This window comes from Oryctolagus cuniculus, chromosome 4, assembly GCF_964237555.1.
Source record: "Oryctolagus cuniculus chromosome 4, mOryCun1.1, whole genome shotgun sequence".
Lineage (NCBI taxonomy): Eukaryota > Metazoa > Chordata > Mammalia > Lagomorpha > Leporidae > Oryctolagus > Oryctolagus cuniculus.
Window position 1 is genome coordinate 77,169,718 of NC_091435.1, and position 19,942 is coordinate 77,189,659.

At 39.1% G+C, this 19,942-nt stretch overlaps 1 protein-coding gene across 3 annotated transcripts in view; it reads left to right on the forward strand.

Moving 5' to 3' along the window:
- The window catches only part of GTF2E1 (general transcription factor IIE subunit 1), a 31,789-nt gene extending 13,068 nt beyond the window's left edge, over positions 1-18,721 (forward strand). For all 3 annotated transcript variants that reach the window (XM_002716646.5, XM_051859282.2, XM_051859283.2), the window contains exons 3-5: positions 7,112-7,313; positions 11,692-11,933; positions 16,879-18,721. In XM_002716646.5, the coding sequence (XP_002716692.1) occupies positions 7,112-7,313; positions 11,692-11,933; positions 16,879-17,303 (869 nt within the window). In that variant the 3' untranslated portion in view covers positions 17,304-18,721. The remainder of the gene's footprint in view (positions 1-7,111; positions 7,314-11,691; positions 11,934-16,878) is intronic.
- The last annotated feature ends 1,221 nt before the right edge of the window (positions 18,722-19,942 follow it).

The window sequence follows — 19,942 nt, forward strand, 5'->3', positions numbered from 1 at the left end:
GTGACTTGCTCCCTTAAAAAAACAAACAAAAAACCAAACACACTTTTAAATCTCTACTCATCCTTTGCTATATCCGAGATGCCTTTCCTGAGTTTTCTCTGTAATGGAGCAATACCACTTTTCCTTCACCATCTTTTTTCTTTATCATCTTTCCCTGCTTTGTTTTTTTCCATAGTATTTTCCAACACCAGATGTTGTTGTTCTTGTTATTATTACTTGTCTTTACTCCTCACTGCAAGATGAGCTTTCTGAAAGCAGCTCAGGAAATAACTGGGTAGCCTTTGGAAGGCCGAATGTCAGAAACCCTCCGAATCAAACCGTCTGCTCTGAGGTGTGGGCTCTGCAGCAGACATTTGATCCTCCCTGTTTCCTTGCCAGCCTCTAGGGCATGGACTGCAACAGGACTCCCACTTCAGCACTGCAGCACACTGGGCCCTGTCAAAGCAGCTGGGCTTATTTTGATTTCTTTCTTTTTTTGGTGGCAAAATGGCTGAATGTTCCTCTTGCAGCTAATACCTTGGACAAATCTTTGACAGTGAATTGTGGGCATTAACTGATGGCCTATTCATTTTATACATTGTAGTGAAAAGGGAAAGAATACAATCCTAAATAACAACTATCTGGGGGTTTGACTCAATGTTTTCTGCCTATTGTTTCATATATCTGTCCTTTCATTTTTATCAATTATAAATTTTTTAATTTTAATTTTTTAAAATTTAAGGTAAATACATTTCATGCAATTCATATATACAGGTTCAGGAACATAGTAATATTTCCCTCCAAGCTTCCACCCTTCTTCCTCCTTCTCCTACTCCATCTCTTAAGTTTTTTTTAAAAGATTTGTTTATTTATTTGAAAGAGTTACACAGGGAGAAGGAGAGGCAGAGAGAGAGAGAGGTCTTCCATTCACTAGTTCACTCCCCATTTGGCTGCAACAGCCAGAGCTGTGCCGATCCAAAGCCAGGAGGCAGGAGCCTCCTCCGGGTCTCCCATGTGGGTGCAGGGGCCCAAGGACTTGAACCATCTTCTATTGCTTTCCCAGGCAATAGCAGAGAGCTGGATGGAAAGTGAAGCAGCCGGGTCTCCAACTGGCGCCCATATGGGATGCTGGCATTTCAGGCCAGGGCGTTAACTTGCTGTGCCCCAGTGCCGGCCCCCCTTCTCTTAATTTTTACAATGATCTACTTTCAGTTTACTTTATACTCATAAGATTAAGCCTACAGTAAATGAAGAGTTCAACAAATAGTAAGAAAAAAAAAAACACTGTTCCTTAACAGTAGAGACAAGAGCTGTTCAATAATAAATTTCCAAAGCACTTTCTTCTAGTAAAACTAAGGAGGATAAATGGTTTTTCACTTTGGTTTTATTTGTATTTTTTATTCTCTTGACTGAATACTGTGAGCAACAAATTTGTTAAAATGAGTAACATGTTGGAAGCAGTTAAACTGAAGGTGTTTGCCAGCAAAATACACACCACTTAAGGTGTCTTCTGCGCTTAACAAAGGAAAAATACCAAGTTTTAAATTTTGTTGAATTTTGCTTTTCTTTTGTGCCCAGCCCCTTCTCCCTACCCTTCCTGCTCCCAATTCATTTTTGTTTTTGCTTTTCTTATTTTGGGAGAAAGTTAAAATTAAAATGATGTAGAACTCTCTCCCTCTTTCTTCACTCTCCCCCTCATCCCCAAAATTAGTTCTCCTTTTCTTTTCTCCTCATTTGGAGGGATAACTTACCTTCATTAGAAGAGTCCTGAGTTACAGAATTGGGACACTTATACACTACTGAATAGCTGACTCTAAAATAGAGTTTTGAAATATTTGTAAAATATCTTTTTCTTCCTACTTTTAATGGTTCTTTTCTGCAACTGCATATGTTTTGGTTCTGCTGGCAAACTTGGTAGGTTAAGATTCAGTTAAGTAAATGCCATGCATGTGATTTTTTTTTTTTTTTTTTTTGACAGGCAGAGTGGTCAGTGAGAGAGACAGAGAGAAAGGTCTTCCTTTACCGTTGGTTCACCTTCCAGTGGCCACTGCGGCCAGCGCACAGTGCTGATCCGAAGCCAGGAGCCAGGTGCTTCTCCTGGTCTCCCCATGGGGTGCAGGGCCCAAGCACTTGGGCCATTCTCCACTGCACTCCCAGGCCACAGTAGAGAGCTGGACTGGAAGAGGAGCGACCAGGACAGAATCCGGTGCCCTGACCGGGACTAGAACCCGGTGTGTTGGCACTGCAGGCAGAGGATTAGCCTATTGAGCCACGGCACTGGCCTGTGATAGGCTCTTAATGTTTGTTAAATAAATTCTTTATTGAAAATTCTTTATCCCTTCTGTTCCATATAAAAAAATTAGAGCTTATGCATACTCTTGGAAACGTTTGCTAAATTGTAGCTGGCAGGGATGAAAGGAGGGTGGGAGAGGTATGTGTAACTCAGAGTGATACAGTGAATTTAGTCTTTTGAGTCAGACAGATTTGTGTTTGAATCCAGGCTTAGTGATTTTTGTTTTCAAGCTATGACCTGATAAACTTAATATTTTTGAATCTTCATTCCTTCATATGTGACATTTGGATAGCACTGTTGCATAGACTTGCTTCTGATGAATATGTGGGAATATGTGTAAAGTAACTTTCTTAGTTTTTTTGTAGTAAGTGAGTATAGATGATCAAATAAATGTGTTATCATTGAACTTATAGCATGGTTGGTCAAGTTCTTCCTGAAGAATCTTTGGAGCCTTCATTCTCTCCTTTGCTTGCATCTTAGATCCAGCTTGCTTGTGGCTAAGATTCATTGTTCCTGGTTTCACCTTCTTGATTTTGTATGTGGCAAGGGTTTGGTTGCCGTTTCTTCTCTTATTCTTAAATGTGTATACTACTACTTATTGTAGGGTGGTTCTGTTACAAGAAGAATTGAGATATATTGATTACTTCTCAGCAGCTCTTCACCAAGGGTGTGCATCTAGGGAATACAATTGCTGCAGAACTTTAATAAAAGTTCGCATTCCTGGGCCCCCTAATTGACCTATTGAACCAGCTGCTCTGGGGTAGATCCTGAATATTAGTTCCAGCGTCAGTTTTTGTTTTTTTTTTTATGTTAATTTTAGTTTTTTATTTGTTTAAAATGCAGTTACACAGAGTGAAGGAAATAGAGATTTTCCATCTGCTGGTTCACTCCAACAGTGGGTTGGGGTAGGCTGAAGCCAGAACCAGGAACTCCATCTGGGTCTCCCACGTGGGTGGCAGGGGCTGTCTTCTGCTTCCTTCCCAGGTGCATTAGCAGGGAGCTGGATCAGAAGTAGAGCAGCAGGAACTCAAACTGGCACTCTTATGAGATGTCAGCATTGTAGATGGCTGCACCATAACAATGGCCCCTACTAACAATTTTTGTGTACCCAGTTAAGAACTGTCTTATTGGAATGCCATCTCAAACCACTAAGGCCAATCAGTGTATATAATTCTAGTTTTGGGCATTTTATGTTCTTCCCCAAACCTCTTCATTGACTTTTCTTTTACTAAAGAATAAAGTCAAGATGAAGCTTAGCATTCAAAACCCACTTATGGTCACCCCAATTTAAATTGTTAATTTTGTTTTTTTCATTCTTCTTGATAACTGTATTCCTACTGAAATTGCAGTTTAGCATCATTTTTCAACCACCTACTGTGAAATATGTTCGTTATTTTTTGCACTGATGCCTATTATGTTTATCTCCAGATATCTTTCTTCTCTGCTAAACTTCAGGCTTTCTGATGACAGGTTCATTGTCTGTGGATTCTACCACCATAGTCTCGGTAGCATGGTACTTAATGCAAAATATGTGCTGAATTTCCATGCCCCATCTTGCCTTGCTTCTTTTTTATTTTTTTATTTTTATTTTTTATTTTTTGACAGGCAGAGTGGACAGTGAGAGAGAGAGACAGAGAGAAAGGTCTTCCTTTGCCGTTGGTTCACCCTCCAATGACTGCTGCGGCTGGCGTGCTGCGGCTGGTGCACCGCTCTGATCCGATGGCAGGAGCCGGGTACTTCTCCTGGTCTCCCATGGGGTGCAGGGCCCAAGTACTTGGGCCATCCTCCACTGCACTCCCGGGCCACAGCAGAGAGCTGGCCTGGAAGAGGGGCAACCGGGACAGAATCTGGCGCCCCAACTGGGACTAGAACCTGGTGTGCCGGCGCCGCAAGGCGGAGGATTAGCCTAGTGAGCTGCGTCGCCGGCCACTTACCTTGCTTCTAACCTGATGCCCCTTCTGAATTCTGATTTGCATTTTTATAATACTCAGTAAAATTCATAAAAACATTGCTGGTATGTTAAAATAGTCTTAAGTCATTTTCCATAAAATGTCAAATTTCTACATTTGGCTTTTAACAGGCTGCTTCTCATTTACAATTTGTGTTTTTGTGATAAACAAAGCACTCAGAGATGTCAGGCTAGCTTTTTCTCTCATAATGTTTGCCAGACTTGATAATTATTGGGACACAATTCCCATGGGTCTCTTACCTGTTTTGCATGTCTTAGAGGCTGAGGTACTGAGTGAGTGCCTTTTTTCTGGACTGTCCTTTTTAAGGATGTCAATTTAATAAGTGATTTTGGAAGATAAAGACATTATTTATCTCCATAGCAGAAGAGCAGGTTTGCCTACTGTCTAGCATAATAAAAGTAGTATTTCCCTCCAGACCATGTCTTTTCAATGTCCAGTGTTGTAAAGATAGCATCACCCTCCAGAGCAAAGGACAGGCATGCTTATGCCTGTTATAAAAAATTTGGATTCTTTTTAGGTTCATGACTTCTTTCCTGTAACACAACCCACTGCATGTACGGTTATACCCTGGCTCTCTTGTGTCACGCCATGGGAACTGGCTCAAATGTTGACACTGTCTATTGCTATAGCCACGAGTAATGAAGTTCTTTGTCTCTGACCTACGAGTCTTGTGTCTTCTGCCAGTATCCACGAAACTGTGGAGAATAACTTGCTAGCTTGCAAGTAGGGTATTATCTCAGACCCTTCACTGTTCTTGACAGTAATACAAAAAGCCACTCTTCTCAGAACTGCAGAGTAGGCCCTTCTATAATAACTTGTTAAATCTGGATAAGGCTAGAACTTGGGTTCCTTATGACTTTATACTGTGTCTTTTGTCTCCCTATTTCTTTCATGAAAGTAAAATTATTCCAGTTAAAAAATCATCATTCTGAGATTGTCCTTCCATGAAATGAAGGTTAGCAGCATTCTCTCTCTCTTTTCTTAAAATAAAAGCATTGCTGTTTTATGAGGGTGAACTGCACTGACAAGCATGTTGATTTGTTTACCTAAAACTGAAGTTTGGTATATATGTTATGTTGTCTGTGAAAAGAAAAGGGGTAGGCTCTGTGATGCAGCAGGTTAAGCTGCTGCTTGGGATGCCTACATCCCATATTAGAATTTCTGGCTCAAATCCACCCTACTGATTCAGCTTCCTGCTAATTACCTGAGAGGCACTGCATGATGGCTCAAGTACTTAGGTTCCTGCTACACACAGGGGAGACCTAAATAGAGTTTCTGGTTCCTGGCTTTGCCCTGGCTCAACCCTGGCCAAGGGAGAAACTCTGTTTCTTTCTCTCTTTTTCTCTCTCTCTCTTTCTTTCTCTCTCTGCCTTTCAAATAAATATGTCCTAAAATGAAAAAAAAAGGGCTAATTGGGAGAACATTTTTTAAAAATTTGAGTAAACATGAATTGGTAATGATAAATAAACTAATATGCTAGATAAGCCTTAAAACATGTGTTGAATGGTGCCATTGTTAAGGAACAGGAAGGGAAGAAACATAGGATTGTTGAGGTAGATGGAAAAGTGTTGAAATTTCAGACAATATTGGATAGGAACAGCGCTATTTAGATGACTTTTAAATGAAGAATTGGAGTAAGAGGTTAGCCATGGAAAGCATTCTATGGATAGGGAACAGAGGTGGACAGGCTCTGCAGCAGAGTTCCTGGTGGGAGACATCCGGGAGGCTGGTTTGTAAGGCTTAGAAAATATGTGATAGGGAGGGTTAGATTATTCCCCATTGTTTTAGCCATCTTTCTGTACTTCTACCAGAGCACTTGCTTTTATGTTTATTTATTTTGTACCTTTTCACTGGAGGAATGGGATTACTTTCTTTAAAGGCAAATTTGATAACTACTGAACTAAAGGAGTAAGAGATGATAAAAGTTGTGGCATAGAAAAATAAAAAAATGTGGCATAGGAATCTTGGAGAGAGAGGACCTAGAGGTTCAATGGTTAGACTTAGGAGCACCTTTCAGGCCAAGTCATGGTGGCCTAGATTAGTGAAATGACCACAGACATGAAAAATGTTAAAGATGTTTCCAGGGGCCAGTGTTATATAGCGGGTTAAGCCACTGTTTGTGATGCTGGCATCTCATGTGGGTGTAGGTTTGAGTCTCAGCTCCTCCACTTCCAATCCAGCTCCCTGCTAATGCAACAGGGAAAGCAAGAGAAGATGACCCAACTACCTGGGCCCCTGCACCCATGCAGGAGACTGAGGAGAAGCTCCTGGCTCCTGGCGTCAGCCTGGCCCAGCCCTGGCCATTGCAGCCATTTGGAGAGTGAATGAGCAATTTGAAGATCTCTCTCTCTCTCCCTCTCTCTCTAATTCTGCCTTTCAAATAAATAAATATTATTAAAAAATAATTTTTTAAGGAATTACTACAGTTTAGTTATGGGTTAGATGTGATAGATGTAGAAATCATAAAGATTTCTTGAACTTTACTTTTGGAAATGAACTAGTTAATTTTGTTTAGATAAAAGTGGTTAGTAAATTAGAAGAAATGGCCGTGTGACAATGTACAGGATGACTAGAAACTTTTGCTTTGGGAGTTTATTTAGTTTTCCCTGTAATGTAGACCCAAATGTGTATTGTGCAAAAAGAAAGCTGTGTTGGAAAAGACCGCAAGTTGCAGTGGTAAACTGTAAATAATTTAGTTTGGTTGAAATAGTGTGATTGAAAAGGTATATATGGATGTCAGGGAGAAATTACTTTGAAATGCATCAAAAATAGTAGATGCAAGTTTGAGTGGCATAATGTTGGGGAAGTTGCTACAGGCTTATTTTGAAGATTTTACCTCCTTGACCTAAGACTTTTGTTTTATCTGTAGGAACTTTCCGCTGTACTTTTTGTCATACAGAGGTAGAAGAGGATGAATCAGCAATGCCCAAAAAAGATGCACGCACACTTTTGGCAAGGTTTAATGAACAAATTGAACCCATTTATGAATTGCTTCGAGAGACAGAGGATGTGAACTTGGCCTATGAAATACTTGAACCAGAACCCACAGAAATCCCAGCCCTGAAACAGAAGTGAGTATAGCCTTGTGCTCTTTAAAAATTCATCTTTCTTTTACCTACCTGTATTTTGGAGAGCAAGAGTGGGTAAGTAATTTACCAGGAGACTGAAGACTATATTATTACATAGGTTTTAAACTCTGACAAACTTGTGCCTGGGATGAAATTTGGTTGTACTGAATGTAGAACAGTGTAGGCCTTAAGCAAAAATCTTTAAATAGTCAGGTTTGACTTCAAGAGCTGTTTCTGCTCAATCAGTTTGCTAATTTTAAATTAGTTTTTCCTCTTGGGATATTTAGATTTTCCTGGCCAAATTCTGAAGACTGAAGTTCTTGTTTGTTTCTGAAGCATTTTAACCACCACATATTTCTTAGTTTTAAATATGACTTTTTTTGGAAAGGAAAGTATAATATGTGTTACTTGTTGGTTAGTACTTCTAATAATGGCTTCTTATTTTTACCTAATATTTGAAGTGCAGAGGCAGCCTTAGTTTTGCCACACCATAAAATATGGCTTATAGTCTTTGTAAGCATGGATGATCATTGGGGTCAGGAAGTACTCTCCTATTCTGTCCTTTTTCTTTCTCCTTCTCAGTGTCAAGACAAAATGAAATTCCTTGCCAGTAACCTCCCCTTTTCTGTCATCTGTTAATACTCACCTTAAAGATCTTTAAGATTTTAGTTTTAAAATATACTTCTCTCACCTCTGATAGTTATATCTTTTGAATATATTCTATCCTAGAACTTCTTAAATAATGTGAAAAGTTTCAAACATGAATTGCCATTTTGTCACCTGCAATTAAAATGTGTACATTCTCTCCATAGAAAAAGTTTAAATATACAGAGGAAGCATACCTAAGGTTTCTCTCATGTAGCTTTTCTTTAGTTTCATTGGTTGTAGTTTAGATTTGTCAATATGGTAAATGTAGAGATAAAAATAGAGTCAACTCTCTATGGTTAAAAATATCCTCTATTAAGGATTCTTCCAAATTTTAAAATTTGTTTGACTTATGGTAAATTTTTCCTTCTTCAAACCAGAATGAAGCTCATCTTGAATTTTTGTAACAGAATACTGGAAAGGATTTTTTAAAAGTAGTCTTGTGCTGATTTTTTTTTTTTCAATTCTAAGTACATACTTTCGTGGATATTGCAGAGTTAATGTTTCAGAGAGACTGTAGATGAAAATGAAAACTGTGTGTTCAGGATTGTGAACAAGGAGGAGGGGGGAGGGGAAGTAGCCTCAGAAATAATGAGTCATTTAAGGGCCTACATGAAGGAAAAACAGATAAATATTTAGTTGACCAGTCCAGGCTAGAGAAACAGGCCTTTTCTTTCACTGCCAGGTGGGGTTAGCTAATTTAGGGAGTCACATTTTGGAGCAGACATATACAAAGTACAGGTTCAGCACAACAAGATGAGGATGTTGGCTGAGGATAGAGGAGGCATTGAAAGGAATCAGGGAGACTATAGGTAAGGGAGGAGAGATTTAGAATATAGAGTCAGCACAGAAATATGCCAAAAAATATACAAAAGCAGATCAGGCCAAAAGAGAAGATAAGGGAAAGAAAAATAAATGCTGAGGGAGACCAAACTTCAAAAAGCCAATCTACACCAAATAAGCATAATCAGATTACAATGAAGGCAGCCACATGGACTTTTAGGAGACAACAGAAAAAGTAGAAGTTAGAACAACTAGGGACAGGTATGGTTACATTGAGACAAAAGTAAATGGTGCAAAATATCATCAAATGAATACAGAATGAAATAGGAGATAGAAACCAGCCATTTGCAACTGTAGCACAAGACTTCAAAATATATAGCAAGACAAATAGATGGATTGGATATATTTAGAGAGACTGAGAGTGGGAGAGCAAGTAACTGGGGGAGAGTGGGAGCAATGAGACAAATATGGAGGAGGCAAAAGAAGTGATTGAAACATGAAACAGAATAAACACCAGGAAAAAAGGCTATGGGAAAGAGTGGTTTGCAAAGTAGCCCTGGGTATAGCTATAGTAATGAAAAAAATGCAGAGGCAGTAGCTGGAAGGTGTGGATTAAATGACTGGAGCAGTGTAAATTGGACAACTAGAAAGATTGTGCTTTTTGATTGCAGAAGTGGAAGTGGGCATGGAGAACAGAACAGGAAGGATGGAATAAGCCCAAAGTTATTTCCAAAGGATGGTCAGAAACACAGTATTGTTAGTGAGAGATGTAATGAGCTAGTCAAATACATGGACAGAGGTAATCATCAGAGAAAACTAAGAATGAGAAAGAAAACCCAAGTAGATAGGAAGTGGGCTGGGAAAGAGAGAGTAAGCAAGTGAGCAGTGAGTAAGCAGAAATGAAGTCAGACTAAAGTAAAGGAAAAATGGTGAATGGCTTTTAAGGAGCAAAAACAAATGAGGTATTAGTAGCTTTCAAAATGAGACAGGGCTTCAATCAAGAGATGGTCATGTGCCATGGAGAAGATTTGGAGAAAAATGGTAGAGGCAAAGAGAGTTAGTCAGCAGACACTGAAAATAACACAGCAAAAGGTTTGCAGTGAGCAGGTAGTGCAAGAAATATGAACACAGTTTATGGAATAAAACATAGCTGTCTAAACAGGGAGGGAGAGCATTAGTAACTGACGCAAAAAGACAAGGCCTGAGCTCAGACAAAGTTAATCAGTTATATTAAAAAAAATTGGGAACACTTTGAGGGTAAAACAAGCAGGTAGAACAGGAAACAGCAGAAAGACAAAATTTGGCTTAACTCACAGAGATGGGGAAACATAGTGACTAGAGAAAGATAAGGAATGGTGAGGCCTGAATCAGGCTAACAGGTAAAGATCATGGATAGTAGAGGTGAAAAAGCAAAATAAAGTGAGAAACAGGTTATGGTCCCTGTGAGGTAGGAACAATGGTTGTAGATTGGTGGAGTAGCATAGATGCAGAAATAGAAGACCCAACTGCAAGGAAAAGAGACTAGGCCGTGCAGAGGGACATGCTTCAGTTTGTAAATGGCTTAGAAGAGCGATAATAAATTTGTGTGTAGTTTTTTAATAATTTGTATTTTCCATGAACTTTTCAAAGACCCCTAAAGTGCATGGATTTCATGATTTTTACATCAAAATGAGCATCTTTTGCAAAATTTAAAAGTTTTTTTTAAAGGCAGAGAAAGTAAGAGGCAGAGAGAATCTTCCATCTATTGATTGGCTTCCCAAATGCTCACAACTGCTCAGACTGGGCCAGGCCAAAGCTAGGAGCCTGAAACTCAGTCTAGGTCACCCATGTGAATGGCAGGGACACAACCGCTTGAACAATCATCTTTGGCTTCATAGGGTACACATTAGCAGGAAGCTGGAATCAGAACTAGGGCCAGAATTCGAACCCAGGGATCCACCAACAAGATGCTAGCATCCCAAATAGTGTCTTAACCACTGCACCAAATGCTCACCCCATAAACTCATCTTTTAGTTCCATTTTCCACAACTTTTTGAAATATCCTCATGTGATGTGTTCTAACCCATGCAACTTTTACCTGGTAGATTTCTTAGAATTATTAATGCATTTATACATGTCTGTTAGATATCATTTACTTATATTTTACTAATTGCTCCCTGGGCTGCCCTTCTTTTTTTTTTTTTAATTAAATTAAATTAGATTTTATTTATTTCTTGGAAAGTCAGAGTTACACAGAGAGGAGAGGTGGGGGCAGTGGGAGGGAGGGAGGGAAAGATGGGGAGGGGAAGGGAGGGAGGGAGAGGTCTTCCATCTGATGGTGCATTCCCCAATTCAGTGGCCAGAGCTGTGCCGATCTGAAGCCAAGAGCCAGGAGCTTTTTCTGGGTCTCCCACGCGGGTGCAGGGGCCCAAGGACTTGGACCATCTTCTACTGCTTTCCTAGGCCATAGCAAAGAGCTTGATGGGAAGTGGAACAGCTGGGTCTCAAACCGGCACCCATAAGGGATGCCAGCGCTTCAGGCCAGGGTATTAATCCACTGCGCCATAGCGCTGGTGGCCCCTTAATTTTATTTTTCAAAGATTTATTTATTTGAAAGAGTTACAGAGAGAGGTAGAGCCAGAGAAAGGTCTTCCATCTACTGGTTCACTTCCCAGATGGCGCAACGACCAGAGCTGAGTTGATCGGAGGCAGGAACTAGAAGCTTCTTCTGGGTTTCCCATGCGAGTGCAGGGGCCCAAGGACTTGGGCCATCTTCTATTGCTTTGTCAGGCTATAGCAGAGAGCTGGATTGGAAGTGGAGTGGCCAGGACTCCATCCTGCGCGCATATGGGATGCCAGCGCTGCAGGCCAGGGCTTTAACCTGCTGCACCACAGCGCCAGCCCTGTGCCCTTCTTTTTAATATCAAGACTTTGACATTTCTTTTTTTTTCCTGCTCTCATTCTTTTTACATAGCAAGGACCATGCAACACCTACTGCTGGAGCTGCTGGCCTACCAAGTGGGCACCACCGTGAAGCATGGACTACCAAAGGTCCCTCTTATGAGGACTTATACACTCAGAATGTTGTCATTAACATGGATGACCAAGAAGATCTTCATCGAGCTTCACTGGAGGGGAAATCTGCCAAAGAGAGACCCATTTGGTTGAGAGAGAGCACTGTCCAAGGGGCATATGGGTCTGAAGAGATGAAAGAAGGTAAGAATAGAAGTCACTAAAATAATTGTCTTGGGTTCAGTAGTAAATGAACTTGACTAAGTGGTCAACTGCTTAGACAATTCTTAGTTTTGTGAGTAATCCAGTGTACCTGTTTTCTAAAACAATTAGTTGCATAATATTAGGAAGTAAGAAATTGAGTGATAAATATTAAAACCAACCAATATACTTGTCCTTTTAACAGTTAAAAATAACAAATAGCTTCTTTAATCTGCATTTTTAGTTTGAAATTCTGCCTTTTCCAACTTAATTTCTTGTAAAAGTTCTGTTGTGTTTAGTGTGGATGAATTCTCTTCTCTTTTAATCTTTGATTGCTATAACATATGCATGTTTCTGAATTGGGAGCCATAACACTCACTGATTCAAGCTTTTTTTGTTGTTGTTGTCTTCTCATAAGTACCAAAGATTTATGCTACCTGAAATATATACAAAGATATCATATGAGTAAAGGATCAGGCATCTCATAGTTCAAGGTTGGCAGAATTTTATTCTAGAAGATCTTGGAAAATCTGTGTTGAGCCTTAGGGGTTAAGAGTTATGTAATAGCCTTTAGAAGGTTGAAAATTGCAAGTTTTTACTTTTATGTTTTAGTGTGATACTGGACTCAGAACTTTGTGTGAAAATGGGAGGGTAAAAATAGATAAAAGATTATTCAAGCTGGAAAGCAGAGGTGAAAGGGAGTTGCTGTACTTCTGGTTAGATTTCATTAGCAAGAGATCCATGTGTTCCTGTTCCAGCTTATGTATCATTACTAACATATCACCTGAGTATCGTTCTTTACTGCTAACGAATCATCAGCAATTGAAAACTGCTTGCTTTGTTGTTGTTGTTTATTTTTATTTTGGCCTTTATCCTAATGATTATTCTCTTCATAATTAGCACTATATATACTAGAACTTACCATTAGTGTGAGGTTGGGTAGTGATGGTAAAAGCAGATAATGCCCCAGTGCATTTCTTTTTGATATTTTCATTACAATCAGAAGTTTTCCTTAGCAACAGTACTTTACTCTTCCTCCTCTCCAGTGATTAGCTTGCTATGTGTAGTTATTTTGATTTAAAATGTTTTAGATAATATAGTACTTAGGTTATACAGTGATTTAATAGATTTATTTCCCCCAGCTTGGCTTCTTGCCTGTTCTTGAAGCAACCAAACCTTTTCTTTGAACTTAGAAACAAAAATGAATTAAAATATTATTAATCAATAGTAAATACAATTAAGCACGTAAGATCCTCTTTGATATTTCTAAATCCTATAATGATTGAATGAATCATATGAGCCTTAAATAAGTCACCTAGTCTATTCAATTAAGTTTTGTGAACATTTCTTTCTATGCTGTCATATATGAATTCATTAAGTTTCATTATGGTAGAACAGGTTTTATCCAGGGAATGTATGAATTGAGTCATATCTGTCCTACACTTAATTTTCCTCAAACTCAAATCACGTTAATGTTTTTCAGAATTTTCTAGTCTTAATCATGTCCTCATTATTATACTGAAAATTCTCATTCCTTCTGACTCTGGTTTCCTTATAAGTCTCCTTTCCCAAAACTGCCTCTACCCAGTGTTTGTTCTATTTTAGCTGATCTTTTTCTGGACTATCTGTACTCATAATATAATTTGAGACCTAGTGACCAGAACAATATGTATTATTAATGCATGGATTCATCATTAATTGTTTGAGTTTTAATTCTAGTATCTTTATGGTTTCTACCTGAAATTTTGTTTGTTGGTTTGGTTCTATAAGGACATTAAGACCAAGAAACATGTGCAAGGACTTCTTAGGATTCTCCCCTGTCTGTATCTGATCACGTCTTTCAGTATATTTTAAGTTATTTTTCTGTAGGCAGATTTTCTTTTACTTGCCAGTATAGAAATAGATCTATCCACTAATATAACCGTCAGCTTTTCCTATATTTTTTGTTGTAACTCGGCCTTTAAGCACCCAGAATTGCTCAGCATCATCAGTGAACTTGATAGTTTGACAGTATACCTCTTCTTCTTTTAAGATTTATTTTATTTATTTGAAAGACAGAGTGACAGAGAGAGGAGAGACAGAAAGAGAAAGAGCTCTTCTGTCTGCTGGTTCACTCCCCAAATGGCAGCAATAGCCAGGGCTGGGCCAGGTCGAAGCCAGGAACCTAGAACTCTCTCTGGGTCTCCCAGGTGGATGGCAGGGGCTCCTGTACTTGGGCCATCACCTGCTTCTTTCCTAGGTGCATTAGCAGGGAGCTGGATTGGAAGCAGAAGAGCAGGGACTCAAACTGGCATTCTGATCAGGAATGCCAGCATTGCAGGTAGCAGCTTAACCTACTGGGACACAACACCTCCCCCTACATCTTCTTTAATTTATAGCTATTAAATAAGACTTTTTTCTAGGCCTGATAGTTTTCCTTTACCATCCAGAGATTTGCTTATTTATTCGTGTGTGTGTGTGTGTGTTTTCTGTCTTCATCTGTAACAACACAATTCGCTTTTGCTCCAGACCTCTCAAGACCCTTGTCAGGAATCTGTTAGACATGATTTCATTTAGTTTACAAAACTAATTTGTTTTCCCCCACTTTTATGTTTACTTTGTTAATTAAAATGCTATGTTGGTAATTTTAAACTATTTGGAACATTTTTTAAAAGCAGTTATTGCCTTACTCTCATGTATTCGTTGCCTTTTTTCTTTTTTCCTGCTGAAATATGGCATTGACACTAAGAGCTCTAGGGATGAGGTTCAGCCTTTGGCAATGTTTTGAAGTGGTTAGGTTTGATTTAATTGTCATTTTGACATAATGTTATCAAAAACTCTCTGAGCTAAACTTTAACTTCTATTTTCCTTTTCTCAGGCACTCGATATATCATCTTTTTTTTTTTTTTTTTTTGGATAGGCAGAGTGGACAGTGAGAGACAGAGAGAAAGGTCTTCCTTTTGCCGTTGGTTCACCCTCCAATGGCCGCCGCGGCTGGCGCACAGCACTGATCCGAAGCCAGGAGCCAGGTGCTTCTCCTGGTCTCCCATGGGGTGCAGGGCCCAAGCACTTGGGCCATCCTCCACTGCACTCCCAGGCCACAGCAGAGAGCTGACCTGGAAGAGGGGCAACCAGGACAGAATCCGGCACCCCGGCCGGGACTAGAACCTGGTGTGCCGGCGCCGCAAGGCGGAGGATTAGCCTATTGAGCCACAGCGCCGGCTGATATATCATCTTAGGAGCTCTGTAGTTTACAAAATGTTCAGGGTTATAGTTAATCCATTCTAATGTGGTAATGAAAAGATGCTTTTACTTCATCTATGGCAAGAACTAGCAATTTTGGAGCCTTGTCTTGATGATGATAATAGATAGAGTATAATATAACTTAGAATACTAAGTACAGATCCATCCTAAGCATTTTACATTCTTTTCATCTTCACAGTAATCCAGTAACATAAATACTATTATTGTTTTCCCTTTCGTACTTGAGAAAATTGAAGCAACTTGGCCAAAACTACACAGCTAGGAAGTGTTGGGATTTGAATCAAGGAGGCGGGTTCCAAACAACACTTTTAATCTTTTTGTATAATTAAAATGGCAACATATTTGGTAATATTATCAGAATGCAGAATACAAATGGTTTTCCTAAATTTTTCTTCTGTACTATATCAGGCAAGATATATGTACAAAATGATAGGAGGTGTGTAGTGAGGGCAGTTTTATTCCTGAAATGGGATTCCTTTTTATAAAGAATTTTAAGTATGCTTATTTGCTGCAAGAAAATAAAACTGCCATTTATTCACTCATTCATCCAATATTCATTCAGTGCTTTACAAGTGTCAGTGGCTGCCTAGGTACATGGAATATCACTGAATAAAAAATATCTCTTGTGGTAAAACATGCATCCTGGGACGAGGGTGGCAAAGACAATATATGTATGTTATTTATTATGTTAGAAACCAAGTGCTCTGGGAAAAAAAAGCCCTGAGGTAGGAGTGTGTCTGGTGGGTCATGCTCCAGCATGATGGCTGGAGCAGAATAGAGAAGGGGGAAGAGAAAAGGTAAGAGGTGGGTGGTCAGGAGGGGCTCCAGATGGTTTAAGACTTTATAGGCCATTGTAAAACCTTTGGCTTTTACTCTGAACAAGATGAGGAGCCATGTTTTAGTTGCCTGTTAATACCAGCTACTATACCTCATCCTTCATAGACATTATTTTATATGTTCCTATCCAGAACCTTAGGAGATAGATGTTTTTATTAGCCCATTTTATAGAAGAGAAGTTTAGAAATTAAACTACTTGCCCAAGATGATACAACTTGCATATGGGAAAACAAATGTTCAGATCCATGTTGTATGACTTAAAGCCCATATGTATTTAACCACTATGGTACTTAAGCTCCAATTAATGAGAAACATTTTAAATATGTTATGGACACCAGCTCAAGAAATGTAATCATGGGGCCAGGGTTGTAGAGCAGTTGTTAGTCACTGCTTGGCAACACCAGCATCTCATCTCATGTCAGAGCATCGGTTCCAGTTCTGGCTGCTGGACTTCCTACCCAGCGCCCTGCTAATGCACTTTGGAAGGCAGCAGAAGATGGCCCACGTACTTGGGCCTCCACCACCTACATGGGAGATCTGGATGAAATTCGAGGCTCCTGCCTTTGGCTTGGCCCAACCCCAGCTGTTGCAGCAATTTGAGGAGTGAACCAGTAGATGGAAGATATCTATATCTCTTTCTCTCTCACTCTGTCTCTCTCTCTCCCTCTTCCCATCTCCTTCTTTCTCTCTGTTACTTTGCCTATCAAATAAATAAGTTTTTAAAAAAGAAAGAAGTGAAAGCAGTGAATCCTATATTATTTTACTGTATTATGTAGTAAAATGCATACTAAAATATTATATAATTCATCACTTATAAAGAATGTCTTTTGTACTTTAGATTATTGACTTTCTGGGTTTTACCCCTTAGGTGGTATAGATATGGATGCATTTCAGGAGCGTGAGGAAGGCCGTGCGGGGCCTGATGATAACGAGGAGGTCATGCGAGCACTACTCATTCATGAGAAAAAGACTTCTTCTGCTGCAGCGGGCTCAGTGGGGGCAGCCGCTCCTGCTGCAGCTGCCAACGGCAGTGACTCTGAGAGTGAGACCAGTGAGTCGGATGATGACTCTCCACCGCGACCAGCCGCTGTGACTGCACATCATCAGGAAGAGGACGAGGAGGAGGATGAGTTTGAAGAAGTAGCAGATGACCCCATTGTCATGGTGGCTGGCCGTCCATACTCCTACAGTGAAGTGAGCCAGGGGCCAGAGCTGGTGGCCCAGATGACACCCGAAGAGAAAGAAGCGTACATAGCAATGGGACAGCGTATGTTTCAGGACCTCTTCGAGTGAACTTTCCTCCCTTTTCCTCTTTTCTCTGGCACTCTTTTCTAAAAGATATTCCCCGTCTTTGAAGAAAAGTGGTTAAGTGGCTTTGTGCCCCTGTGGATGTAAAAGCAGCTGGTATCTTTGTTTTATACAAAGAATAATGGGTAAGAAAGTTTGATTTTTTTTTTTGTACCAGAAATGTCCTAGCAAGGCAGGTTTGCTGTATGCATTCCTTTCCCTGCTACTATTACAGTATTAATATTTTACTGTATTTCCTTATTTAATTTGTGTTCTTTTCTAAGACACATTTTTCTGCCTTTTCAGATGAGTTAGGGAGGTCTGTAAGGTGATTTCATCATGTCTGCCTATGCAAGCCTACTATGATAAATTACAATCAGTCACTCATCACATCCTTTCATCTGTTCTGACCAAGCATTCCAAACAATTCTTGATTTTGCTTTCAGCCAAAGCAGCTTGCCAATGAGCAAATAATTTATTAGGAGAGAAAAGTCATTTCCCCCAAATTAAGTTTGGGGTTAATATGTAAGGGGAAGTAGGAGAGTACATAAGAGGGAAGGCTGTGCCTGAATTTCATGATCAATGTCTCAATCTTACACATTAGAATTTGTGTCCTTAGAATTGATCAGACTGCTAGATTCTGTTATCTTGCTTAATGCCTTTTAGTTTGGACTTTGGGTGGTAGAAAACAAAGTATATTTGGTAAATTCCTTTGAAGAAATTAGAAGAAATATGTCCTTAGTACAAGGAGTCCATTGTGAAGGATTGAAGATTGCAGAGTATTGGATATAGTGCCTTCAAACTGCCTGGGTTTGTTCTGGTTTGGGAATTCTTGAATATAAAGCTGAGACTGGTTCTGTGAATTTTTTCTCTACTTTTACAGATTTCCTATCAATGCTTTAAATTGTTTAATGAGGCCATTCCAACAGAAATGAGCATAGAATAATTGATTACTCTACCCTTGCTCGCATACACTCTTTAAATGTCATAGAAGGCTTTCTTTGTCTCTTTTTTGATTTTTGTCAGACATGGTGTTTTAGAGTGTGTATTTTTAAGCATTGTAACCTCAAAAGATAGAGTTTCTTTGGGTTTCTAATGTGTACCACGGCATTATTCCCTAAGACAGAACCTTAAAAATGAAGAACTTGCATACAAGGATCTATGATGATTATCTTTTTGTAATGTTTTTCTTTGCATTGTAATTTTTAAGTATTTATCACTATATAGTACATGAGTGAAGTTACGATAGTGTTTTAGAGTATTAGAGTCTTGTATGAAGTGATGTTTCATTTACCTGGGTTGTATTAATGAATATTGACAATAAATCTATTTTATGCTGACTGAAATTTGTTATTTTCCAGCTCTGTAACATCTTGAAGCATAATTAAAATGAATACTCTTCCCATTAAAAATTTTTAAAAGACTTTTTAATTAGTCATTTTATTTCAAATAGTAGGTACAATTGCATGTGATCTGAACTTTTTCTAGTAATAATTTGCCTTCAGGTAAGTATGTACATTGTTTATGTGGGGCTATTCACCTTTTTTGTTTAAATTAAAGAATGTTTATTTTGGTGCAAAAAGACTTCAAAATCTATACATAGTGTTTTTTTTCCCAGAAAAATATTTTATTTAATGAGTACAAATTTCATAAGTACAACTTTAGGAATATAGGGAGTCTTCCCAGCATACCCGCCCTCCCCGCCACTCTCACCCTGCCTCCTCCTCCCTCACCCATTCCCAGTCCCATTCTCCATTAAGATTCATTTTCACTTAACTTTATACACAAAAGACCAACTCTATACTAAGTAAAGAGTTCAACACACTCACACACACAAAAAACCAAACTCAAGAACAACTTTTACAGTTAGTTCTCATAATACAATTGAGGATAGAAGTCCTGCATGGGAAGTAAGAGCACAGTTGTTAATTTAACAACTAACACTCTTCTGTATAATTCAGTGATCACCGAAAGCTCTTGAAATGAGCTGCCAAGGCTATGGAAGCCTTTTGAATCCACAGTCTCCGTCAGTTTTTAGACAAGGCCATAAGCAATGTGGAAGTTAATCTCCTTCCTTCAGAGAAAAGTGCATCCTTCTTTGATGGCCACTTCTTTCCACTGGGGTCTCTCTCAGAGGTCCTTCATGTAAAACATTTTTTTGCCACAGTGTCTTGGCTTTCCATGCCTGAAATACTCTCATGGGCTTTTCAGCTAGACCAGAATGCCTTAAGGGCTCAGATCAGAGTGCTATTTAAAGTGATTGTCATTCTGTGAGTCTGCTGTGTGGACTGCTTCCCATGTTGAAAAATTCTCTCCTTTTTAATTCTATCTTTATTACCAGACACTTGATTTTATTTACATGATTCCTTTAACACTTAATCCTATCTATGTGATCACTTTTACATTTAATGTGGTCACTTTAACACTTAAGATGGCATTTTTACCACTCAGCTTAATGGGACTTGGGGGTCCCGTGGCAAATTTTTAAACTGTACCCTTAGAAGTAAATCTGTAGGAATATTTGCAGAACTATACAGCTTTGCAAACTTCCTCCTACTTCTCTTATTCCCACTCTTATTTTGTACTGAGATCTATTTTCAATTGACTTTATACACATATGATTATTAAGTATGATTTTTCCAGAT